The sequence below is a fragment of the Falco biarmicus genome, chromosome 4 (assembly GCF_023638135.1).
Source record: "Falco biarmicus isolate bFalBia1 chromosome 4, bFalBia1.pri, whole genome shotgun sequence".
Lineage (NCBI taxonomy): Eukaryota > Metazoa > Chordata > Aves > Falconiformes > Falconidae > Falco > Falco biarmicus.
The window spans coordinates 1,503,465-1,530,771 of NC_079291.1; the positions used below are offsets into that span (position 1 = coordinate 1,503,465).

The 27,307-nt window shown below is 40.2% G+C and overlaps 1 protein-coding gene across 1 annotated transcript; it reads left to right on the forward strand.

The window, feature by feature from the left end:
- Positions 1-1,769: 1,769 nt before the first annotated feature.
- KLHL7 (kelch like family member 7) lies at positions 1,770-26,929 on the forward strand. The gene is made up of 11 exons (XM_056334163.1): positions 1,770-2,107; positions 6,344-6,446; positions 7,389-7,482; positions 8,617-8,741; positions 10,564-10,739; positions 13,386-13,560; positions 14,997-15,139; positions 20,361-20,601; positions 23,481-23,682; positions 23,964-24,061; positions 25,660-26,929. The coding sequence occupies exons 1-11, from the start codon at positions 1,988-1,990 to the stop codon at positions 25,941-25,943; spliced, it is 1,761 nt and encodes a 586-aa protein (XP_056190138.1). The 5' UTR covers positions 1,770-1,987; the 3' UTR covers positions 25,944-26,929.
- Positions 26,930-27,307: the final 378 nt, after the last annotated feature.

The window sequence follows — 27,307 nt, forward strand, 5'->3', positions numbered from 1 at the left end:
GACATTTAATCTTAAAAGCATTAAAAATTAAAGTAAACCTAGAACTCTCTTACATAGCACACCAGCAGTTTGTTGGTGAGGCAACTGCTGCTCCCACCCGCCTTGGCATCACTCTGCTCTCGGCTCACCATCCCTTTCGGAGCAGCCAGCCCTCGCTGCTCCCCCACAAGCTGTTATTCTCCTACTGTGGCCTGAAGCAGTGAAAACTTCCTGAAAGAAACTGGCCTTGTGGTATGTTGCCCCTTACTAAGTACTGAGGTTCCCTGCATCACAGGTTACCCTCAGTCTGCAATCCCACTGAAACTGCTGGCAGGATTTGGGTATGTCTTGGCCCCTCATTTGAGCCTGCTCTGGATATGGACAACGTGTTAGCTGCCTGCCTGTGTTACAGGCACCTCCCTGGACATGTCCTCTAACGCTATGACTAATGCTACTATGCTATATGACTATGCTGTATGACTAATGCCTTACAATAATGCTAATCATTAGGTTAAGTAACCCTGCCCACCCCAGGGACAGTGCAGTACACAGGCAGGTAACACGAGCGGTATCAGTGTACTGAAGTGCTCCTGTGGTATCTGTCGGTGTAACAGGAGCCAGCGGTAAATTTTCTGCTTAAAAGCAGCTCCCCAGGAAAAGAAGGCACAGGACGTTGCTTCTAGCTTTCCTCAGCACACCTCTTATCAGCAAAGGAGCTGATCTTCGACTCAGCAAGCTGAACTCCTTAACTCGGCTGACTAAACTCCCAGAACAAGAGAATGCACTCAGGAGCTCAACACAGCTATTTTTGTGTATCCCATACACAAAGCAGGCATCTTATGATCCCTTTCAACCTGAAATTAAAACTCTACAGGTAAATTCCTTACATCATTGTGAAATCTGAAATTGGCCAGATGTACATTCCAGTTTTCTCAGGCCTTTATGGTGGCAAGACAGTTGTAGATTTCTAGTTTTTATGGTTATATAATAAAATATGGAAAGTAAAGCTGTAGCTGGGTGAGTGTTTCAACCACAGAATATCCAACAAAGACCACCTTATTAAGGCTTATAAGGTACATGATATTAGAAACAAAGCTGCTCATTCCTTTAACAAAGCAAAACCTCACTTTATGTCATGCATGCATCTCTCTTCCTTCGAGTCACTGCATTAATCTGTTCAACACCTTGTACCTGCAGAATTAAAATTGGAAACACCACACAAATGTGCAAATGGCAAACTTCCACTAAACCGCAGCTTTGACTGTCACAACCCTGTTCAAAAAACAGGGACTGAGGCACCAAGTATCTTGGCCAATGTGTTATTTCTGGAAGAGATGCCACCGAGAAGGAAGCGGTTTCCCCTTAACCCACGTCAGGCTGGGCCCTGCTGCCACCTTGTCAAGGTAGGCCGAGGCCCTCCAGGCAGGAGCTGGTGGGGCCTGGCCGCCCCCTCCTCACGTACAAGGGCGGTGAAGGCCCCGCTTCCCCAGGGGCTGCCGGGCCCCGCCCCCCAGACCCCGCAGGATCTCTAAAAGCCTGCCCAGGCCTGCGCCTCGGGGCGCCCCTCCGGGGACAGGGCCCAGCGCTCCCCCAAAGGGCCCGCACAGGGTAGCGCGGGGGGGGGGGGGGGCGGGGCCGGCCCCGCCAGCGCGCGCGCACACACACACTCGCGCCCCTCCGCCCGCCCCGTGACGCGCCCAGGCCCCTCCGCTCTTTGTTTATCCCGCGTGGGGGCCGCGCGCCGGCCGATGGCGTCAGCGCGCCTCGCCCCGCCCCTCGCCCCAAGGCGGCTTCCGCCGCGGAGAGCGTCGCTGCGGTGTCGGCGGGGCGGCAGGGGCAGCGCCGGAGCGGGGCACGTCCCGGTCCCGCTAGCCCGCGCGCTACCCGGTGCCTAGCGGCGGGAGGTGCTGGTCGCCGCCCGGCAGCTGGCGGGCGTCGCCTCGGCGGCGCATGTGCCCCGGCAGGGGTGGCGGGCGGCCGCTGTCCGCGGCGGTGAGGGCAGGGGAGCATGGCCACCCCCGGGTCGGAGAAGAGCAGCAAGAAGAAAACGGAGAAGAAGCTCGCCGCCCGCGAGGAGGCGAAGCTGCTGGCCAGCTTCATGGGAGTGATGAACACCATGCGCAAGCAGGTACGGCGGCGGCGGCTTCCCCCCGGCCCGGCGGCTCCATCGCGGGCCGCGGCGGGGGGCCCGGGGCTTGCGGCGGCCACCCGGCTCCGCCGCCTCGCAGGGCGCCCGCAGACACCGGTGTGAGCCCCGAGCCCCACCGTGCCGCCCGCCGGCAGGGTCAGAGCTGCCCTGCGGGCAGGGCCCGCCTGCCGAGCGAGGCTTTGCCCGGGGCTTCCGTCTGTCGGGCCTGGCTGCGGTGGGCAGCCCCGCCCCGGGCGCCCGGCGGGCCGGTGCCGCCGCGTCAGGCCGGCTGCGGGCCGGAGCCCCGGCCGACATGGCAGGCGTAACAAGTTCAGGTTTTACTTGCAGCAGCTTGTCGGTGCTGAAGGCGGCAGGCGCGGCGGATCGGCTGCCTTATCCTGTAGTATCTTGCCTGCAGTCGGGCAGAAGTTAAGCTGCAGTTGACGGCTGAGTTTCCCCACTCAGAGTATTCGCATAGCCCTTTCCAAACAGAAACCACAGAAACCTGAGGGGAGTTTGGTTTTTAAGCGTGGTGATCCAGCATTTTAACCAGGAGCTGTAAACAAATGGACTGTGTACCCCTGTGCGGAGTATGGGTGTAGTGAAGCTGCAGCAGGAGGAGAGGGATGGATGGAGCCATGGTTTGGTCTCGCAGGTAGCGCTTCTTGTGCTTCATGCTGAACACCAGGCAGCCAGTGGCACTGTAGGGGGCTACTGGCCTCATCTTTACAAATTCTGAACTTCTGGGCTGATTGGCTTCTAGGTCAATAGTCAATGATTGTTAAAATATCACCCTTCCACTTACCAATAAAGCAAGAGTGGTAACTAAAATTACAATCATGCAAGTGTGTTTCAGTTAAGCTGTTCAAACTGAAAGAAGTGCTTTTTTTTCTTAAAAAGCTTCTGGTACAAGAGCAGAAAGATGATCCGTGTAGCTCCTTTCATACGAGGAAATCTTTCTCCTTGGAGGAGGAACTGGCTTGACTGTGGTACTGTGGTTCATTTAAAAACAGTGATGTGGAGTCAGAATTAAAGCTGACCCTGAAGCTAGGTGCTCGAGAACATTTGGGGGCTTTGTACTTGGCACTGTTGTGTGTTGGATCTTCTGGGGTTTAGCAGCTTGTCTCCCAGTGTTAGTCTTGCCAAAGGCTCAGTCCAGCTTTTAGTGCTTTGTTTATCAGCAGTCAGGGTCCTGGCCTAGCAAGTGATACCAGAGTGTTGATTCTGCTTCTCTAGCACTTCGGCCCTCTTCTCTCACTAGTACGCCATCAGGTGTGTTGTCTGCATAAACCATTTCATGCATCTAAGCTCCTATGTTTAAAAAAACAAATCGGTTTCAGTGGCTTCAGGTAGGGAAAGGCTATGATCTGCTATTTCAGTGTAGGCTTTGTTTCTATTCTGATTGGGTAAACATATTCCAAAGTGTAGCTGAGATCAGAACTCTGCTCGTGACAGTTTAGCTCATACCTCTCTCTCCCCTTGTTACCAAGGGGATGCCAGATACAGTTGCGGTTTGTAAGTAGGCAGAGGAAATATCGCCCTCCCTTACATATATGTACAGCCCCTTAGCACAGGCAAAAATAGCAGTGCTTTACTATGTCACTACTCCAGTGTAGCATCATATTGCTGGTCTGTGTAAGTACGTCGTCTTTCAGTATAGTATAGTGCCAACTATCATCTAGTTATAAGTTACTCTAAATAGGGAGAGGGAGGATCAGGATTAAATGCTGTGAAATCTGCGTGTGCGCTTCCAATTCAAATTTCAAAATCTGTTATGCCTGGGGAGGTACAACTGAGTTTTGCCTGCTGTCAAGAGTTCCTAGAAACATCTAATCTGACTGCAGGTGGTGGCTTTGCATATCCCAGCCAGTGCTGACTGGTTGAGAAATTCTTGTGTAATTCATGACACTCATGCTTTTTTAGGAGTTTGTAAGAGGAGGTTACCTATTACTGGGGGAGTGGTGTGGGGTGTGTGTGATTATGTAGGATAAAATTAGGAAGTCAGCAGGGGCCAGAGGAAAATGTACTAGTTCAGCTGATTAGTTGTGCTAAAGTTTAAGAGGATTTACAGGCAGCTCTTTCTTCTTTTATTTTGATAAGAACTATGCTGTGGTTATAAAACCTAAATACGATGAGAGTTAAGAATTTCTTGTGAGGGAACTAGCAAGATGCACGTGGAGCACTAGCTATTTATCTGCATTAGTTTAGTGTTGTAGGAAAATGGGCTGACTGGAAGGTACAGCCAATGTTAGAGGCTGCTTTGTGTGTGTGCTGGGATCTAGAGGCAGCATCTATAAAATCTATAGAGTTTAAACTATGGACACACCTGCATTTAGTACTGGTAAGACGTTGGGGGCAGGTGTGTTTAGTGTGTGGAGGACTTGCTCATCTCCAACACGAGATGGCCTACATCTTTTGGGGTTTTACAGAGCTATTCAACAGCATGTGCATAAATCCTTTGTTGAAACTTTGCAGCCGAGTGGAGGTTAGCCAAGAGTGAAATAATTGAGAATGAAGCTGGGACGGAGTTGCAAGGTCTTGGTGAACCTGTTATTTGGAAGATGAAGAGTCCTCATGCAAGCTTATGTTCGGGTGTGTCCTCTGGTTGGTGTGACACCAGTCATCTATTGCCTCATTGAGGTGACTCAGTGACACCTTCTGGAAAGAAGTACAGAAATCCTCAGAAGAGCATTAGTTGAAATGGAACAGTCACACCTAGAAACATCTGAGGGAAAGGAATTAAAATAATGGTCTGTTTTGGTTAACAAATATTTCTTCCTGCACCCAGAGAGGCTGTAGAATATCAGAGATGCTTCAGATGCTGAGCTGAGGCACTGAATGATTCTTAAAAATGCAATATGGAATTCAAGCAACAGTTGCAAGTCTTAGCATAAAATCCTGTGGCCAAGCTTTGCTATCTTGTACTGCTAGTTTCCAATGCTTGTTTTGAACCAGATGTACTAGGAATGACAATTTAAAAGGATTTCCTCTGAAACTTTTCTCAAATTCTCTCTTTTTTGTTGTTGTTGTCTCAATCCTAAATGGTTTAAAGCTACAGATGTGCAAAGGAAGCTGTATGTCACCCTTCCATCAGACTTCTAATTAGAACATTTTAAAAAAATTATTTTTTGTCCAATGCATGCTTCTGAATGTCCTTTCCTTCAAGAAACTAAAAAAATAGGTTTATGAGGCTGTATATATGGCTTATCAGTCTTGTGAGGTGTAACCTAGATAATATTGTCTCTATTTGGAAAACATTCTCACCCAGTTCTAAGCACATATGTACTTCCCACAGTAGAAATGGGTTTTTTCTGGGGTTAGTGTTGGGATGGGTGTAGGTAGGTGTTCCTGAAGGTAGCTCCATGAACATAAGGTGGTAGTCAAAAATGAATTCCTGTTTTTAGGAAGCAGTGCTGCTTGGTTTCTCTTTCCCAATTAAGAGGTTGGTATAATATGTTAACTGTAGTATGGTATGCATTTATTTCAGGCAGTATGTTCTTAGAAAGGATACTTTTTGAGAATATATTAAAATTATGTGGGTTTATCCCAATTCCACACTTTCCTCTTGTGTCTCCTGACAACTTTTATAATTCTGTCACTTTCCTTTCTCCTTCTAGTGTATGTGTAGGGGAGAAACTAACCGCTTACATACAAAGAGAAAACAAATGAGAAATAAAAATACTTTTTTGTCTGGAAGTTAGTCCCTTATCCAGTGTTACTGGTCAAACGCTTCCATAGAAGTGGTATTTTGGGGGATCCGTTTTCTTCAGAATGTTCCATTGAATGCTTTGAACTTCCAAGTTTGCTCTGGTTGGGCAACATGATGGCTATCTCCAGATATGAGGTTCCTATGAGGTTTTTTTGAAAACCAACAGCAAAGTAGAGAAGAAAGCCACTGATGGATGAAAAGAGTGTAATATAAATGCAGCCCCTGATAGATGTTGCAGGGCCTATGTTATTGGATACTGATGTGAATGCCCCAGGAAAACCTTTAATCAGAGTTCATGTTGCCTGTGACCATCCTTAAGGTACAAGTTCATGGGTAAACCGAACTTTGCTAGTTTAGAGATTACTGAATTTAACTTTACTTTCAGAAAACCTTTTTATTACATAGTGCTCTTGTGTGGATTAAGAAAAGCAATGAATTTCCGTAAGCTGTTTTTAAAGAAATATTGTTGAAAGATTTTTGAAAATGCTGATTGTTGCATTTTTGTTCTGTTTTTTCCTCTGATTTAGAAAACGCTATGTGATGTCATTCTTATGGTTCAAGAAAGAAAGATCCCAGCTCACCGTGTTGTGCTTGCTTCAGCCAGTCATTTTTTTAACTTGATGTTTACTAGTAAGTCTCTTCAAAATTGTTTATAAGCTTTCCTGATGATGTCCTATTAGACTTGTGGCTGACAAGCTGTTTATTTTATGAAAGGGAGTAATTTCATGGATAAGTGAAAATTTCCTCATTTTGTGTTGTCCTTCCATTAATTTCTGTTCACGGTTCCCTTCGTTTTTGCTTTAACTACTTTTTGGTCAAGTCAAGTGTTACTTCATATGTAAGCTTTCTTACTAATTGGGGCCCATACACTGTATTGGTCTCCCTCCCTTAACTTGAAAATTGGGAGTTTTTACTCCCATGACAGAATCTGTCCGCCCCATTGCTTCCCGCTATTAGGCACTCCCACATATGAAACAGGCTTTCAGAAGTGTAAATATTCTTGCATTTATGCTGTCTTTACAAATTCAGTTATGTAGTATCTGTCTTACTTTTGTATGCCTTACCCCATGAACTGTAAAATTATTATGCTATAAAACACACATTAAAGTAGAGTAGAAGTAAAGTAACCATGCCTTCCAGTGGTCTGTTTGTAACCATTTGCGGGCAAACTTACAGTGCCGTGTCTGGATGTGGGGAGCTCGAAGCTGTCTCTATTGTTATCAGCTTGAATGTGGAAATAGCTTTCGACAGTGCAGTGTGTGCTTTCTGTTTCTAATAATGCTAACTTGGCAGTCTGCACTGCAGTCAACAGCATCTATGACCTTTTCTGTTGAATACAGCTTATCATAATTTACGTAATACAAGCATGTATACACAACGAGTTACCTTGTTTGTCTCGCTACCTCCTTTCTTTCCTGACTTGCTAATACTAGTAATCCTGGGAGAACCACAATCAACTGCAGTTTTTAGCAGGTTCCCACTTGGTATAATCACTTTACTTTCTACTGTTTGCAAAATGTACAATAACTAGAGTGGCTTATTGATGTAGTTTGTCTTTTAATCTATTTGCAGCAAATATGCTTGAATCAAAGTCCTTTGAAGTGGAGCTAAAAGATGCAGAACCTGACATTATTGAACAGCTCGTGGAGTTTGCTTATACTGCAAGGTAGTTTTGTTATGTAAAGCTGACACTTTCTAGAAAGTGTGCCACTTGTAATTGATAAAAATCTTAAAATAATGCTTTTTGCTTCATCAGTTTTGTTATCATTACAGTTCTTTACTTTGTTTAAAGCCTGATGTGACTAGACCCTCTACTTCCCTTTTCCTTTTTATTTAGTCATAGGAAGCCGTACAGTCTAAAGAGAGTGGTAGTCATATCCAGAATGCAATTCAAAGCACTTCAAGCTTTTGTCTTAAGTGTTGGAGTCAAATGGTATTTCCCATTGTTCTGAAATTCAGGCCTTTACTGATTATCAGCAGGGTTTCTCTTTATAGATGTGGTATCTATTGCACAGAATCATTTCCAGGAGTTAAGCCTTCATCTCAGGACAGGCAGGGTGGATAACTGTTCTGTGAACAGCATTTCCCTCCTGTCTCAGGTTGTCCATGTGTTTAGTGTTGTTTGGTTGGTTTTTTTTTAAACAGAGCTTGTGCAGTTGACTAGGATTGTAAACGGTACTTCGTGACTGATGGGTAGCAGGCCTTTCATCTTTGTACTAGTGGGATTAAGTCTCCTTAGGAAGGCTTTCTTCTTTCTTTGAGAGGAATCTTGCATGCTCCATCAGTGGTGAGAGAACAGTCAGTGTCAGCCCCCAGCCATATGGTTACTTCCCCTGGTGCCCAGGCTCTTGCTGTGGGCTCTGCCTTCTCTTGAAGCACTGCCAGACTGGCTGTTCTGCTTGTCTATTCTAGGTAAATCAGCCAGACCAGTCTCGACAATGAGTTTTGACAGATTTTGCTGATGCCTGTTTAGGACTAGGAGAAAAAAAGGTTCTGTTCATTTTCTGTTTTGTGAAAGTGGCTAATAACACAAATGAAAGCAATAGTATGGTACTGCAGAGGCTTGTTCTTCAGAATCCAAGACTGGTTACTTCTTGCCCGTCCTCAGTAAAGTAGGGCAGTTGAAAGAAATGTGGAGAGATCATGAACAGAGGTTGTGTCTTCAGACTGTATGTGAAAGATTCTTGGCTAAATAGCAGAGAAATAATTTTGCCTTTTATGTGAGTTGGTGTAAGTTGCTTTTTAGCTACAACAGCAGCTATTTTTAATGACGCTAATTTTTATACCTTCTGTTTTGCAGAATCTCAGTTAACAGCAATAATGTCCAGTCTCTACTAGATGCAGCAAACCAATATCAAATTGAACCTGTGAAGAAAATGTGTGTGGACTTCTTAAAAGAACAAGTTGATGCATCCAATTGTCTTGGTAAGAGAAATGCAGACTTAAATTTACTGGTTGGATGGTTTTTTAAATTTTGCTGTTCCTGAAAAATAGACAATATTGTGTAAAAGACAGTAATATTTGTCTAAATGCAGGCATGTAAAAATATTTTCACTCAATCTGAACCGTTGTTCCTTGCCATAGATAAAATAATCTGGCAGTTGTCTCACCAGAGTCAGGGTCCACTAACTGTGCTAGGTCTCACCCCAGCTTGGCAGCACCCTGGAGCTTCTTGTTGATTAGAGGACCTCAGCTGTTTAGTAAAGTGAAGCTTCCAGTTGTTACTGTACCTGGAGATTTGGCAGAGTTGTAATTTCTACAAAAGCAGCATATCTTCTAAAAATATGAACAGGATAAGTTTAGGTTACTTTTGGTTTTAGTTGCTCTTCATTTTGACTGAAATCCATGAATGTCATCTGGGGAGGATTAATACTTAGTGTATTCTGTAGCCCTAAAGTGAACTCGGTGTTATAAAAAGGTAAACAACAAGCAGAACTAAATGCTTTTTCATGCTTAAGATTTGGTGCACTTTATTTAATCGGAGAATAAATATAAACTTGTTTATAAGTTTTCTTATTGACATTTGTCACTTAATTCTGGTAACAACTGAATCATGTTACAGATGTTTATGATATCTGAAATGTTTTGCAGAATATCTGAATTACAATGATTCAACTGACACTGGTGCAGCACAGCTGTGGCTGTGATACAATTTCTGGAAGAAAGACTTTGCCTTCTAAGGAAAATGCCACTTAAACTTGCTTTGAGTCATATTAGCTCCTGTGTGGTTTTTGTTAACTAGGAAATTATTGTGGTCTCTTAACACTTGCAAGCTTTGTTGCTAATCTATAGCAAAAAGGGAGATAAAGATTAAATCAGTTTTTCCTCAAAGTTTTATCTACAAGTTGAAATATGTTCTTTGTGGACTTGTAGGCAAGTCCACTGCTCACTTAAGAAAAAGTGTATTTGAAAGAAACCATGGCTTATTTTTAATATCTTGACATTTTGTCAAGAGGTTAGACACTTGGATTTTGTGTTTCTGGATTGTGTTTTATTACTTGGAACAGCTCAGACTAGTTGCAGCCCATGGGTTGGTGATTGCTTCTATCCCACTTGCCATCTCCTCCATAGGAGGAGGAAGACTGTAGCATGATGAGAAAAGTTGCTGCTGAAAAGCTCTGTGCCTACCTGGTTTCTAATGGGAAGGTTGGAAACGGTGCTTCTCAGTAGCATTTGCTATTTGTACCTTTATGCCAACCTTCTGACCTTGCAGCAGCATCAACTTTTTTTATGTTGGTCTGCAGCCGAGTGTCCTACCTGTATACAAAAGTCTCAGTTCACTGTGACTCTTGTAGGAAATTGGGCTTGGTTGGTGACTGCTGCTGCATGGGGAGGTCAGAAAGCCCAGATCCAGTTTTTCAAGCTGTTCCGGTTAGATTTTGTTGCTGCGGTATGGCTCGGACCTGGTTAAGGTACTGTTACCTGCTTTGTAATGGGGAAAGAAACAGTGAGGAAATAGTGCTGGAGAGATAGTTACTACAGCAAGTGCTGCCAGTCTGACTCCAATTAGCTTGCTAGGGATGGGGATCAGCAGCTTGTGCTTATCTTTGTCTTGAGTTGCAGATGAGTTATGACAGCAAGTGGTTTAAAGAGGAAGAAAAAGCAGAAAAGCAGCATGGTAATAAACATTAAACTGCGGTTGCAAGTATCACTGAAATTACAGTAATGTTATTCTATTTTAATACGTTAAAGATAATTGCAGTTCAGATTTGGAAGGGTCTTTTTTTCCTTAATTTTTCCTTCATAGGTATAAGTGTGTTAGCAGAATGCCTAGACTGTCCAGAACTGAAAGCCACTGCAGATGACTTTATCCATCAGCATTTCACTGAAGTTTACAAGACAGATGAGTTTCTTCAACTTGATGTCAAGCGCGTGACACATCTCTTGAACCAAGATACGTTGACAGTGAGAGCAGAAGACCAGGTGAGATCCCTGTTTCATACCAGCTAAGAGCATTGAACTTCACTTTTTTTAATCAAGAACTGGTTTAAAGGATCTCATTTCTGATGTTCCTACAGTATATGATGCACACCAACAGTGGCTGCTAAATTGTAGAATAAAAGGTGCATGCTAGCTTGGTCAAAACCAAATACTAATGAATATCCATATTTCAAGTGTGGCTATTGTATGTGTTGTTTCAGCAAGCTAGGAAGAAAAGTCATAAAGGGAGGAAGCAGAACGGTTTCCTCTGAGATAGCTGTAGAGCTTCTGATTCTATAGTATTTGAGCAGAAATAATTTGATGTATTGGAGCAGTTGCTCCTAGACTGGGGCTCGTGCTATCAGTGAGTGTGAACTACTTCAAAGTAGTAAGCAAACTGCACTGTTTGTCTGCATGTCTCTACCTGAGTATGGTCTTAGCCCATTTCAGAGAGGAGTTGCTTCTGATAGAAATGTATGCGTACACAAGTAAAGGTTGGAAAATTGAGGGGTTTGGAAGCAAGATGAACGAAACACTGATGCCTTGATGGTGATGGATTGGTGGAAGGCCCTTATTTAGGGAGTGGACACAAAAAACCTTAGGTGGCTGAAAGGAGCCTGGAGTTTCACTCAGAAGTTGTAACCTGTGGTGGAAATGACATTCACAGCTATCCCATTTGGAAAACTTGATTTGGCTTATAGCACAACCCTGAATGCTTGTTTGCCAGCTTGTTCTTCCTGCTGCGGGAAACTAGGAGTATAGGTGTCTGCACTGCAGCCCGAAGAGGTGATTGCAAGATGTTTGTAGCTGCTGGGTCAAATCTGTTGAAAACAAACTGAAGTCTTGCCTTTCTAGCTATACTATTCTGGTGCTTGAACTAGGTAACTTAAGTTTGTTTGGGTATGTCATTATGAGTTGACTAATACCTTTGAAGTGTAACAGGGATCTCATAGCCAAGATGGTATATATATCCACTTAGAAATGGGTGTTTTCCTGACTGAAGTTTAGTTTTCAGAGAAGTAATGTTTTCTTCAATGTATCTGTTGCAGTAAAAAGCTTTGATGAAAATAAGAATTACGAAGGGTGGGGGATAATATCAGGTGATTGAATACGTTAGTTGGCTGGTTACAAGTACAAATATGAATTATGTCGAAATTCAGCGTTCTTGCCACATGCTGGGAGAAGTTCAGGTCGCAGGGTAACATTCCCAAAGCTGAAAGTATTGTTTAGCTTGCAGCCAAAATGACACTTTGGAATTTACATTCTTAAAGTTCTGTTGGTAAGGGAGGATGACATGCTTTAGCTTGGCAGCAGTGGTAGAAATGTTGTGTAGGCAGCATGGCATCATTAATATTCCTTTAAGATAGTGGCAGCGTGCAGCATGAAACTGCAAAAGTTTGCCAGTGATACTATAGGAATTTTATTTCTCAGGAGTACTGCTAGAAAGTTGACATTTACACCAAAGAGTATAAGCATATTTACACTTAGCAAAAAAAGGAAGGTAGCTTTAATTACTAGCTGTCTTATTTTTCCTGTATGCAAGTCGTGTTTCTGTTGATGAAGGGATACAGTGTTCCTGTCCTAGTCATTCTGTTGAATTTCCTTAGCTGGTAGAATTGAGCCTTAAATTATTTTATTTTTTTTTTTATTTCTTTACTCTCCCTTGCTCCGTGGTCATTTTGCAGGATTATAACCGAAGTGGTTTAGCAGTGCTTCTGAATAACTCAAACTCTGACACTAAACATCTTTCCACATTATATCTTGGTCACTTACCACTGATAACTGTGATCAGTTTCAGCTACAGGAGTATGTCTGGACTGTGCTATCACTTGTAATGAAGTTAGTGCTGACTTGGAAGTGGCAGCATAGTAGATAAGCTTGCTATGTCTGAGCGCAGTATGGAAGTATCTTAGTACACAGGTAACACTGGATTTTCATTTCATTCCTTCCTGACCCAGAGGATAATCATAAATAGATCAGATTCTTCGTTACCTTCCTTGTTCTGTCCTTCCTGCCCCCGAAGAAAACCTATTATCTTTTCCTATAAAGGGAAAGAGAGAAGAGGCTCTCTGAATGGTAAATTTATGGTAGTCTGCAGCTAAAACCTTTAATTTAAATGGTCCCCAAGACACAGCTATAGCAATATATTTGGATCCCCAACACTATGATTTGATAACAGAAGTGGTTTGTCAGCTCGGGAGACTGCGTCAGTTAGATGCTATTTTGGCATTTCTGGTGAAGTATTACCTGTGTTATGTTATGGAACTCAAAGCTTATTAGACTTAACCTGGTACAGGGGTTATCCACATAAATGTGAATTGCAGATTCATGCTTTCCATTTGGAGGAGAAAAAAGTTAAATAGCAGTAGTAGTGTTTGGTTTTGTTGGTTTTGGGGTTTTTTTTTAAGTTTGTAGGTGCGTTTTGTTCTGTGGTTGTGCATTTGTTTTACTTTATTTCTGAGCACTGTCTTTTTTTGGGTTTGGTTAGTTTTGTTGGGTTTTTTTTTTGAAGATGATGACGGATCTCCACGTATTTTAGTAGAAGTTAATCTCCAACAGGCAGAAGAATCAATTTGGAGCATTAAGGTTTAGTTATTTGTCTTACTGTGTGGTGATGTTCCTTATCCTTTTCTTTCCTTCTCTTTTAAGGTTTATGATGCAGCAGTCAGATGGCTGAAGTATGATGAGCCAAATCGCCAGCCATACATGGTTGATATTCTTGCTAAAGTCCGATTTCCTCTTATATCAAAGAACTTCTTAAGTAAAACAGTTCAGGCTGAACCACTTATTCAGGATAACCCAGAATGCCTTAAAATGGTGATCAGTAAGTTGACTTCTAGCTGAAATCTTTAATGTTCTGTGTAATTTAAAAACTGCTGTGGAATTTTTGAAGATTGTTTGCTTTAAAATGCTTTGGCAACATTTTAGTATTAAATTTGTCTGTGTTCCCTCTCAGATGCTGTGTTTAGTTGAAGTTGGATTAGCAGATTATCATGTAAATAAAACCCATTTTATGTAACAGACTATGACTTTAATTTCTTTTCTCCTAGCAAGTGACATGAACTCATGACAAGTAATGGAATGGAGATTTTGTCAATGAGTCATTAGGGTAATTGGAAGTGTTAGTGTGCCTTTGGGACAGAGTGGTAACTTTGATATTGTTCATATTTGTATGTGAATTAATAAAAAATATTGTATGTCAAAATTCTGATTACGATAAAGCTTTCCTAAGCAATTTAGAATGTTAAGCATGTGTTGTGCTATTTTTATCTCGTGATACATACTGACCATTGAGCCTACAGACAGTTGCATGCTCAAGGTGCAGATGAGGTAGGGAACGAGCTTCCCTTTTATTTTTAGACACCAACTGAGAAATTTTATCATGTAAGAAAGAAAAGCCTAGATGTTAATAAATATTCTAGAAAGATGTTTTTTAATTTGGTAGCAGTTAACTAGTTGGCTTCATTTTAGTGTAGATCTAAAAAACAGTAGACAACTGTTTTCCTTCAGTCTCAATGAGCAAGATTCAAATTAACTGTACGTTGGTAAGTATTGGCTGATCAACATCTCAGTCACATTTTGTGTGTGACATGGAGTTGGGTGGATTGCTTAAGAAATAAGGGGTTTTGTTTGTCTGGTTTTAGTGGCTTGTAATGTTACTGATATTTTTGCATTCTTTGCAGTGCTTAGGGGAATGCTTATTTTCTTATACCAATTGTAACTAATATTTTCACATTGTCAAGCTGAGAACAAAAGTGAGGGGATTTCACGAGGTACAATGTACTAGAGATGCCTTCCTTGTTAACCAGAAATTGAGGGGTGAGGAAGTTGACATGGCTGACTCCTCATTGGAATCAAATCCCTTCTTTAGTGTTGTCCGCTTTAGGCTCCTAGTCCTGCCATTCCTTTTCTTTAGGTTTGCTTTCTTTTGCCCGTTTCAATACAACAAATTGAGTTGCTTCTTAATATTGGCTAAGTGAGCTGATTGATCAATTGGTGTATAATGTGAGTCTATATCCATGTCCTGTTTTCACATGGAGCAGGCTGTTTGAAATAGGGTGTAAATTTGGGTGTATGCCTCCATCCTCATGTGCTGCTGTGCATTATTCCCTTTTAAATCAAAGCTGTATATGTGTAATGTAGAAACTTGGTTTCCCCCTCTTCCTTCCCTTCCTTCTCCCTCCCCATCTCCGCCTCTGAAACCTTCCTTTCCATGTATAAGCAGCACTGGATCTGCAACAGTTGTTGTCTTCCTTCCAGGTGGGATGCGATACCATCTACTTTCCCCAGAAGACAGAGAAGAATTAGTGGAAGGTACACGGCCAAGAAGAAAAAAACATGATTATCGCATTGCTCTGTTTGGAGGCTCACAGCCCCAGTCCTGCAGATATTTTAATCCAAAGGTAATCGTTACCTCAGAATGCATTAAGATTCACTGTTTGTGATCTTACGTGGTTTTTATTTGCTGATGATATTAACTAAGATGTAATGATCTACAAAATGGTATTAGGAAGGATGTATTCCCTGCCTCTTGGGTATACAGTTGGAAGAGTATGGTCAATTTAGGTGTTCTCAGATCTGTGTACCGAGGTGTAATACTCCATTTTGAATAGAGTGATTATGTGTTTGTTTAGTGGCAACATTAGATACGGAGTTCTGATAAATTCATCTGAGTTGAGAATTGATTGGTATGTGCATCCCCCATCGGGAAATAAAAGGTCACTGAAACATCAAGCAATTAGTTAGGAATATATGAAACTCTGTATGCATGTGCATGCACGTATGTGTTCTGAGAATAACACAAAGCAATTTCTTTTTAGCACAAGTTAAATTATTGGCTGATATGTTAGCATAGAACCCAGTTTTAGAGTGCAAGGCGTTTTTTCAGTGCATTTATTATAAATATGCAACCACTTCTAAATCCCAATGGTTCACAATTTTGATCGTTCTTAATAAGGAGAAGAATTGGGACAAAGTATTACGTAAGTGGAAAAGAATGAGTTTCTACAACAAAAAACTTAGATGGCCAATTTACAGGAAGCAATAAAGCTTTGCCTGAAATTTGTTTCCATGTTCCCTGAATAAAGTCAAACCACAGGGATGGTGTATGTTTCAGCTGTGCAGACTAGATGGTCTAGAAACACCAGCTGCATGCATCCATACTCTGTTTTACCAGGCAAGCACATGCAGTTATACAGAAAAAAGTTGCTACATAAACATCAGGGCTCTTCAAGTTATGAGATCACAGACGTAATATTTTGTTGCAGAAAATGTGGTTGTTCTAACTGAGCATAGTAAATGCTTGTTATGACTTCAAACAGTTTTATGTGTTATCTGTATAAACTTTATAGCCAGTATGAGCCCTGTCAAACCAAATTTGGAATGAATGAGCCCTTGGGATGTGTTTTGAACTCAGCATTCCCATTCCCTTATGTAAGATAAACTTGAAGACACCTTCTTGAGCGCACCACTCAAGTCTGGGGAAGAAAATACTACCAGTTTTGTATTTTTATTGGGAATTCCAAATTCCTAAATAATGACCACCTTTACTCCATATACATACTCAAGTAAGATACCCAGTACTCCAACTGGGGGCAAGGAGGTGAGGGGAACAGAACAGATAATTGTTTTTATTTCTGAGGTCTGAGTTGGGGAAGCCTTTGATCGGGGCATTCGTCCTTTTCAAAGAGTTACTTGTTCTTGGCATTTTAACAAGTTGTAATTCACCCGGTATGCTCTGGCCTTTATTTTATTAGAAGGAAATCAGATCAAAGTGTCTTTTCTTGTAATCTCCAGTTACTTAAGTTGGAACAAAGCTAATTTTAGGCAGGATGGAAACTAGCTTTGAGACTTATTGTCCCAGTCATTAATTGGCAGTGTATTATCAGCATACTGTGTGTGTGGTCTCTTTACCAACCTAACTGATAGGTTAAATTCCCTAAGTGCCTAACGTCATCAGTGGTCAGAACTCAAAAGACAGCGGTTGTTGCTTTATCAGTCTTTATAAATTAATATAACACACCACTCCAGTTGTCACTGTGTGTTTTCTGAAAACTTAATCCTGTTTGAAAACTAATAATCTCAGTGCATGCTGAGTGGGAGCGATAGGCAAAGACTTACATCTAAAAGGAAAATTATGTATATAGTTAGGTGATCTTCAGTCAGACGTAAACTATAATATTACAAAGAAATTTGTTTAGTGGACAAAAAGCCGTATCTATGTAAGTCTACATAAAGCATCAGATAAAGTAGCTTTTTTTTTTTCATGGACTATTTGTCTAGCTGCAACACCAAAAAAGAATTGAGTTTGGAGAAAACTGCACAACTGCCTCTTGATCAAGCTTTATGACCTTGCATGTGGGTTAATGGGGGAGGGGGGGAAGGACAGGGAAGGAAAAGGAAAAAAGTGGGTAACTGGACATCTTGATTCTAACAAGCATGTCTTCCTTGAATGTTTTCCTAGTGCTTATATGCTTGCTTGAGTATTTTTAGCTAGCCTGACCTGTCTTGTTGAATAGCTCTTACTGACTTCACTTCCAACTCTAAGCTATTTAAAGGTCCCTTTCTGGATGTTTTGCTTGAGTATCTGAGTTTGATCTTTATTTAACTGTGACAGTAGCTTGTTAAATGCAACAACCAAGGATCCAGATCCCCTGTTGAATTAGCATCGTGTGCATGCAAAATAAGTGTGGTATGTAAGGCTCCATGCTGCAAGGGCTGTGTCACGTTTAACTTGCTTTAGTCTCATCACAAGGTGATAGGAGTGTCAGAGTAGAGAACTAAGGTTGTGTGTGTACTTTTGCAAGGTTGGGACCTTGGGAAAGAACTGAAATTGTGTCTGTTGAACTGATTGAATAGTGACCTAGTCTTTCACTTTTGATTTTAATTAAAGTAAATAATTCTTATGTCAGCAAAAGAAACAGCTTAAAACAAAAGTTAGGATTTTCATGAAAATATATATTCAGTTGTGATATAAATGTCAATAATTCTAATACTGTAAGTCTAGTGCAAAAAACCTCAATTTTCACTGATTGCTTTGCACACAAAATTAGTCTATTGTTGATCTTCATTTCCTTGTTGTCAAAAAGGGTTCTTTAAATACGAGTGGGCTGCATATAGTGTTATTTGTTGAGACTGTTAGCAGTATTATTTTAAGTCTATATTTGTTGTCTTTGCACTGTAACTGGTATTTCTATTGATGCATGTACTTCATCAAGAGAGCAAATTGATGCAACAGGACAGACACAGAGAGGCATGAAACCTGTGGAGCAATCTGGCACTGTTTTGAGTAGAAATGTTTGTTTTCCAAATACTACTAGAAATCCTAGATGTCCTATTAATGCTCATGGGAAGAATTTTCTTACTGAATTTTCCACAAAATGCTTTTTAAAAAGTTGAGTGTCATCCCCCCCTCCCCCCAAGCTGGGAATAAAATACTTCTTGTTTTAGGAATTCTTGATAAAAAATTATACATGACTCTGAGATTTTTGAGGCAGTAATAAGCTTATTCTTTTGAATTTGCTGTCTCTAGTGACCAGAAACGGCTGGAAGCTTTTAACTTTTTAACAGTGCAGAATTCAGCAATGACAAGTAAAAACAGATGCCTGGCAATGTTAGTTCTTGATGATTAAGGGAACCAGCATACCTTTTATAAAGTGATAGAGATGTAGTTAAGAAGCTATTAGTGGGGAGGCTGTCTATATTAGGCATGTCTGCTGCTTTCCCTGATAAAGTTGGAAGAGGAGGTATCAGCTGAAAATGAGGGAGAAAGTCTTTAAAGGAGGTACTTTTTCACATGGCCCATAATTACACATGCTGGTCTTGTCACAGGATGTTGTGGCTGCAGGAAGTTCAGATAGTGTTAATAAGTGATTAAATAAACTCATGAAAGAGAAACTCCTTTCAAAAGCTTTTAAATACAAAGGTACAGCTTCTGCCTCTGGTGTCCTGCATTCACAATTTGTTGAAAACAAAGATCAGCAGGGAAAGTGTCACCATGTACCTGTCTTGGTCTGTCTTTCCCTACTCAGACCCCCAAAAATGAGGCTTGCCACTGCCCGAGTCTGTGTACGTCTTGACTGTGGCATAAAGCAACTCTTCTGCCTAATTCTCAAATGTGTAAAATACATAAATGCATAAAGTGAAACCAATTCTACATGGTGCTGAGTAATGCTGAAGAGCATTACAAGAGAATGACCTAAACCGCCTTCTGCTGAAAGAGGATACTGCCGAGCATGCTCAGATTATGGCTTTTCATTTGATAAAGGTGTGGATTAAATGGTAGCTATGAACTGAAGCCATAAAAGTGTGTCCGATCACAGCCCTTTATAACAGTAAAGGAAAACAACAGGGGTTTTTGTAAAAGTGCCAGAAGTTTGAGCTAGAAAATATGTTGATCTTGCACAATGCAGTAAGACATTTTCTTAAGATTTATGCAGCTATTTATTTTGCCATGCTGTAGTATGGCTTTCCTTTCTAGGATGCCCCAGGACCTGTTTCTCACCATAAAGGGCCACATGCACCTGCCAGCTCTTCTTGATATGGGGGATGCTACAAGAAAAGATTGTAAGATGTTTTGGACTATAACATGCTCTGCCTCTCTTTCTTTGAACCCCCATGTAGGAGTCGCTGTTCTTCCTCACTGACCAAGGTGTTTGAAGTATGTCCTTGCTAAGAAAATGTAATGATGTAACGTCTTGTGTGAACCATTACAATGAAGGTTATTCAGCAGGTTGAGCTAGACCGTCCTGAGGTGGTACAGATAACAGTTAAGGTCCCATACTTTCCTGTTCAGTATAGGATACAAACTATGCTCATGGAATATGTCAGATGCTATTACTCAAGAAGTGTTTCTTGTGCTGTATGCTATCCTGGTCTGCCATCAGTTGCTGAGTTTGGTGTTCTTAAGGCTTTGGGTAGTGTTCCTGCCCATATTTGATACTTGCTGATTTTGCCAATCCATGCAAAATCAGTTTCTAGGCAACATGACTGCCAGTATTTGTGATGGAGCATTACCGTATTTCTCATGCTATCAACTGTGGATAGCTATAGATCATTTGTGTTTTGTAAATTCTGTAAATAAGCTTCTGGTTGTCATGGTAATAAAGTATGTATCAGAGCTTTTTAACTGAGTTGCTTGTCAATTTGGATATTACCTTCTTTTTCCATTGCCTTTGTTTGGTACCTTCTGTATTTTATTTTATTTTTTTAGAAAGAATCTGTTACAATGTGTAAGATGTCTTTTTCCATTCCTATAAAAGAAAATGCAATCCTGCTTTATTGATCGCATGCATTGTTTCTGGCATGATAGCAGCAAGAGGTCAGTTCTGTTGGGGAAAAAGAAAACAAACTTTTTCAGGGAAGCTGTACTGGGTGCACACAGGGAATGAGGAAATAGAAATTCATGATGTCGTGGTTCATTGCAGCTAACTTTGTCTGTGTCTAAGACTTTTTCAAGAGTACGCCTGAGGAGTATTCTTCAACAAACAATATTCATGTTTATTTTGAAAAGGAACTTTAAAACTGACCATATCTAAATCTCTATGAAAAGCTCTGTTTGAAAAACACTCACTGTGCAGGTAAGTGTTATAATCTATTAGACATTACCTGTTCTTTGTAATGCAGGATTACAGCTGGACAGACATCCGATGTCCCTTTGAAAAGCGCAGGGATGCAGCTTGTGTCTTCTGGGACAACGTAGTTTATATTTTGGGTGGTTCCCAGCTCTTCCCTATAAAGCGAATGGACTGCTACAATGTGGTGAAGGATAGCTGGTATTCCAAGCTAGGACCTCCAACACCTCGAGATAGCCTTGCAGCCTGTGCTGCTGAGGGCAAAATTTATACATCTGGTGGTTCAGAAGTGGGTAAGACACTAAAAATCTTTAAAACAAACAAAAAAAAAAGCACAAACAAAGATACCTGGAAAGTTTTCTGTTTTTTGCATGACTGTTGAAAAGAAACTGCACGTTGCCATGTTAGCCTAATGAGTTTGTTTTCCTATATTTAGGATTTTATCTTCCCCACAATCCAACAACCAATTTGTTTCCTAAACTAAAATGGTTTCAATGATTGAAATGATTAATACTTATATTAACTGGAGCATAAAGTATGCTGCAGCTCTTAAGAGTTAACTAGGGACAAAGATACGTTTTGGGAGTCCCATGCTGCTCTTAATTTACTTCTATAAATCCACAGAACTTGAGTGATTTAAAATTTTCTGTGACGTATGGCCAGAATAGCTGCATTTGACAATGGCATTCCTTGAATACAACATATGTTGGCCCTAATGAGGTTTTTTGAGAAGGAAAAAAAAAGTGGAAGAGCTTTTGAAACTACTGCCAGGCCCTGTAAAGGAATCTGTCCAAATTTTCTGTCAAATGACAGAGGTTATCTTCTGTTAGCTTCTTATTCTGTTGGTTTGCTTCAGTAAATGGAGAAATACTACTTTCTTTAGGTGGTATTACTCATCATAGTTAAAAAAAACCACCATTGGGGTATGTTTTCTCTCAAAAAAAAATCTAGTGGGTGACATGCAACATTTTAGAATTTATTTTGTCTAAATCTGATACATCATCAACAAACCAAAAGTTGGAATGTAGGTATGTTATATCCATAAAAATACTGAGCTTTAGAAAAAGCTGTGTTCTGGGGGAAAAAACCCAAAACAAAACAGAAAAACCCCCGCCCCAAATCCTGTAGCCACGGAGAAATTCTCTAGATCTTTTTGAGTTCTGCCTTGGTGCGGAGGGAGGTGAGCACAGGGAAAAAAAGGGTCATAATCGGTGCTTAACATTCCTAAGTCACTTAATGGGAAGCTGTGACATTTAGATAACGTTCTTCGACTTCTAAAATATTTTCCGAAGTCGAAGGTAGCTGCAGATTAGACGGTTCCTGGCCGCCACCTGGTGGGTAAATATGAAATAGCACCTTTCCTGTTCCTTGAAATAGGCTTAACTAAGGCTGCATTGGGAAACTTGGAACACTACAAAATGTTGTAAATCTTCCTAGTTTCTCACGTGTCAGATCATGAGGTTGTGTGATACGAACATTGATTGTATAGTTTATTTTCTAATACATTGTAATTAGTTAACACAACTGTAAGGAAATTGTCATTTAGGGAGTTTTCTTTTAAATCTATCCTCACGTTACTGCCCAGTTTCACTTTGCTTTCCATAAATGTTAATCAGGACAGAATAGTAAAAGCTAAAAACTAATAAGAGTTTATTTTGCCTGTACTTTTTTCTTCTTTGGAATCCAGTGAACACTGCTTGTTTGGAAAAGTCTGTCTATTCTGAATCTAGCATTCTCTAATTAGAGCAGGCAATTACATGAAACCATTAACTGGAGAAAACGCTGTAGAGAAGTCTAAAATTGCATTGCTTTTTGCACAGATTGAAGAGATTTGGAAAACAAGTTACTATGCCAGTCCATTACAGAAAGCAGGGTTTTTTTCCCCTTTTTGAATTGATGGGAATACTGGTTGTTGGGTGTTTGTTTTTTTTTTTTCTTGCAGTAGCTAGCAGAGTTTGGAAGCTAAACATACTGAATACTTCCACTATCATTAGGTGCAGGAAAAATATTTGTTATACTGACAGCATACTGAAAACAGAAGCTTTTACCTTTTTTAAAAAAATTAAAGACAGTTCTACTGTATTTCCCATGGATGAGAATGTCTACAACTTCAAAGCAATAAGGATGTGTACTTACATCAAGGAAAAAATGTCCCACTATATACAGGTCTTTGTGATACTGAGAATTACGTGGTAGGCGTAAACAAATGTGTAGTTCATAGAATTCTGTTCCTGTATTTTGGGTCTGGAAGCATAGCACTGTTTTAGGGGTTCAAATGCCCCAGCTGGCAGTGAGTGCTGTTAGTGTGACACATTTGTTAGAAGCAAAAAGCCAAAGAAAAAGAGACACAAGAGAAGACACCTTTAACTCCTCTCGATGAATTTATCTATTGACACAAATGGGAAAAGGATGGATGGGAGAACTTTCTTTACTGAGGAAGTTGCATCCAGCTTTCTTTGCTTTGGCTATGGTTCAGCTAGTTACCTGAGCACAAATCTTTAAGCTGCCATCTATTTTCATTAGAAAAATCGCTTTTGAAATCAGTAATGGTATTACTGGCCCTTGAGGGAGGAGTACTTCCAGAAAACAAGTATCTGCCAGTCCCCAGGAAGAAAGTAAAATGGTGGGGGGCAGCTGCCTTGTATGTTATGGCATAATCAAGCTATCTAATCCCAAAGGCAACAAGTATTCTGGGAATTGGGCAAGTCACACTGCTTGGAGAAAAAGACTCGTGAACCTGTGCCAAGTTTACAAAGCTAGTTTCATCTTCACATCTGAAAGTTAAATATATTTCCAGGTAGTGAGAGTAGCATGAGATGATAATGTTATTGATAATTTATATACATCTCTGTTATTGCTGTGTGTCGTCCCCCCCCCCCCCAAAAAAAAAAAGAAATAGTATCTTCATAATTTGTTTTTGTTTTTAAACACAGATAGCAATTTTAGAAAGTTACTTACATAATTTGGAAGAAGAGTCAAAAGAATTAAAGTATGTACTTTCTGAATAGTCCCAAGCTTCAGGTTGGTTAGTTCTGCTTTGGAGGTGGGAAAGCAGCTTTCCCTTTACAACTAGCAAATAAAACATCAATTTGATAATTACTGTTAGACTCTTCTCTTGAAAGATAACCATAGAAGTTAATGCTACTTTGGTGGGTTTCTATTTTTTTTTAAGGAAATTCTGCACTGTATTTATTTGAATGCTATGACACAAGAACAGAAAGCTGGCACACAAAGCCTAGCATGCTGACTCAGCGATGCAGCCATGGAATGGTAGAAGCGAATGGTCTCATTTATGTATGCGGAGGAAGCCTGGGAAACAATGTTTCTGGAAGAGTCCTAAATTCCTGTGAAGTTTATGATCCAGCCACCGAAACGTAAGCATTGTATCAATTCTCATTCTTTTTGGTCACTTGTGGCTTTGCTCGCTCTGTAAGTAACTGAAGTGCAGATGAATAGGAAGGATTGTATGTCATAAAGAATTTTCCTGAGCTTAGCAGTAATAAACCAGTTATTTGTAGTTTTACTTAAAAGGCAGTTTGTCTTAAGCAGCTTTCTTCTGTTATTTCATTTTCCTAATGCTAGGAATCTTATACTTACTTTCTAGGAACTAAATAGTGAGTTTTCCTGTTTTGTTTGGTTTTTTCTTTTTCCCCAGGTGGACTGAGCTGTGTCCTATGATTGAAGCCAGAAAGAATCATGGGCTGGTGTTTGTAAAGGACAAAATATTTGCTGTGGGTGGACAAAACGGCTTAGGTACTTTGATTCTATTAATTCTCTAGCTGGTCACACAAATTTCATGGGGCCTTTTTTCTTTTGCAAATAACTAATTTTACTCTTTTCAGCTGAAAAACTTTGAGCAGCACCATAAAACATGTCAAGTTTTTGTCAAATTATTGTTGTCTTCCTCCTTTCACGTCCCCACTTCAGAGTTTGAAAAGTAAGATACTTTGTACTAACGACAGTACTGTCGAATTCAGATGTGCACCTGTACAGTAGCCCAGTTCTGCAAGAGTTAATATGGCTAAACCAGTCATCTGAGAAAAATAACTTTGTTTGTTACTTCAGTCTAAAGACTTAAAGCTAGTCGGCTATTTTTTAAAGTGGTGAAAAAATGAGCACTTTGACTGCCCTAGTTTTAAAATATGACTCACTGTCATAGGCAGGTCATTTACAATCTGCATGTGTCCTTGTCTTTAAAACTAGAATAATGAGTTTATTCTCATTCTTATCCAGGAAAACTGAATTTTAATTAACTGAATTCAGAATGGAGAATTCTCAGCTATGAGGTTTATTAATCGCTATTTATGGTAATTGGAATATTTGGTTTCAGATTAACGCTATTTTAGAATATAGCTTGTATTTCAATTAGCTACTAAAACTATTCCAGGATGATTGATTTCTAATACAAAAATGTCAGTAGATGCATTTTTTTGCACAAGCGTTTTTATCAATCAGTTATAGCCAGGACTACCCCTTTGCAAAATGTTAATGTATTCACTGAATGCTCATTTCAGAAGTGTGTACTATTGAACCAGTAAGTTAAAGTATTATTTTGCTCTTCATATTCTTTAGCCTGACTGACTAATTGTTCTTATTGTAATACAGTGGGGAAGAGTTATACCTGGGGTGAAATATTTGTACCTCAACATTATATAAAGGTTTCTTAATCTCTCAGATCTAAGAATTCAGGATTGGAAGTGAAAAGTCTGTGACTCGTATTAAAATTGTTAAATAAGGATAACAGGATGTTTGTAGATGTTTTACAGTGCAATTACTAGCCTATTTTCTAAAGAAGCAAATCTTAGTCACAAAATCTGCGCTTCTCTAGTAACTTTTGATGCCCTTGGCCCCTTTTCAAGGGGACTTAGGCTTTCAAAGTTCAATGATTTTAAGATCCTAATGGAGAGACATCCTCTATCAGTAAATGACCAATTTAGGTGAAGGTACTCGGTGACCCCTGTAGAATAAAATGCCCATACTATAGGGAAGTTTCAGGTGGATTCCTGGGTTTTAGTCACTAGCTACAAATCCATAAGAAATCTGGCACTGTTAGTTCTTATGTTGATGAAGTAACATGTTAGAATGTCTAGAAAGTGTATAATGTGAAATTTTGTACAACACATCTCACTTCCAGTCTCCTTTTTACTTTTCTCTGTTTCTGTATTTATAAAAGGGCAAATGGCTAGTTTAGAAATCTGTGACCTTTTTTCATATTTGGTGGGTTTTTTACTCTGATTACGTTTTAATCTAAACCTTGAAAATAAACTTAAGTTTAATGAAGCATGTGTATGCTCTAATTTAGTCCATACAGTATAATGTAATAAGCAGTTACCTATTTCATTGCTTTGTAGGTGGCCTTGATAACGTAGAATATTATGATATCAAGATGAATGAATGGAAGATGGTGTCTCCAATGCCATGGAAAGGTGTAACAGTGAAGTGTGCTGCTGTGGGATCTATAGTCTATGTCCTGGCTGGTTTTCAGGGTGTTGGTCGATTAGGGCACATTCTTGAATATAATACTGAAACAGATAAGTGGATAGCCAACTCCAAAGTCCGTGCTTTCCCAGTGACAAGTTGTTTAATCTGTGTTGTAGACACTTGTGGGGCAAATGAAGAAACTTTAGAGACCTGAAGACCAGTAGGAGATGCTGAGATGTTCTTCAAGGACTTGGGGAAAGATGGCTATTGGTGCTTTGCTTCCATGTTTTACTGAATCTTGTTAAACTGAGTAATAAGAAAAACAGATGCAGTCTTTCAATTTGTATATACAGCATATTATATAACATGGATTTAGTCATGCCCATTTTCTTGTCTGTTTTAAGAGATGGGGATGTGTTTCAAGAATCTGCTTACCTAGCTGAGATCATATGGCATCTTCCTCTAAAAGAACTTTGTGTGGCCTTGTCAAAAACAGACCCAATCCAATTATTTGAAAAAACTCAAAACATTTGATGAAGATGAAATGTCTGGTTAAATGACACTGTACTGAGCTTAAGATGCAGGGATTCTTCATTTAATAAAGGTGAGTAAATGCAGACTGGGTCATGAGAAATATGAGCAAAAAATATTCTCATTTGTACCTACCTGCAGAAATCTTACCAGAATGCAATGAAGATTCTTCCTCAGGAAAGAGCAAGGGCAGCAGTATGATAAAGGTTCCCATGGGGAATGGGTATAGGTTATACAGCTGCCTACATCATGATAGCTGCCCTCGTCCTGTGACTTTCTTCCATCATTTGCATGACTGCCTATCAGACCATAAATTTAAAACAGGCCATATAGAGAGATTACAGAAGCATTTTGCTAGTGACCTCTTTGCCATTTTGGGGAGCTTTCACAGGAAGACTTTCATTTTTTTTTTTATTATACTGAGGTTGGGGGATGGTTGGGGAAGTTCATGATAATTGTGCACTATAATTAGCAAGTTGGAAACTTGGGATTAATTTTCAATATATCTTCCCAGGCATCAGACTGTACATACTGTGGATGCCAAACCATTAGCAAAGAGTGGAAAGGGATGGAAAAGCGAAGTCAATACAACAAATGTATTGATTTTCTTCTTGAAAATGAGTGTTTTTAAAATGGCATGAACCAAGTCATTAAAGATACTTTATATAAGTCTTCTAAAGTTGCACATGGTTATTAATCTCTGGTTGATAAGCATATAGTTCTGTAAATGTTTCCAGCCAACATGATGGCAAATTTCTTCCAAGTAGTTCAGCTTGTCAAGCTATGGGTGTCAATACTGTGTACATCTTCTAACTGCTGGAAAACTATACAAACTATGTATGTATGCCTGTGCTGCGCCCATACTAGTTCATTGATGTCTTCATCCTAATGTTGTCACTTCTTTTCTAACTTGCTAATTTTTTCAGATCTGTTTCTATGAGACTATCGAGTTAACTTAAAAAGTTGGTGCTTACCTACCTGTACCTTGTGCGTTGCTGGTGGTGTGGATTTTTAGTCTTTTATTTCTGAACATCCTCAGAGTTCTCC

Coding starts and splice junctions, on each gene's coding strand:
- KLHL7 (XM_056334163.1), top strand. CDS start 1,988: ATGGCCACCCCCGGGTCGGAGAAGAGCAGCAAGAAGAAAACGGAGAAG. Junction 2,108..6,343: donor TGAACACCATGCGCAAGCAG/GTACGGCGGCGG, acceptor CCTCTGATTTAG/AAAACGCTATGTGATGTCAT. Junction 10,740..13,385: donor CAGTGAGAGCAGAAGACCAG/GTGAGATCCCTG, acceptor TTCTCTTTTAAG/GTTTATGATGCAGCAGTCAG.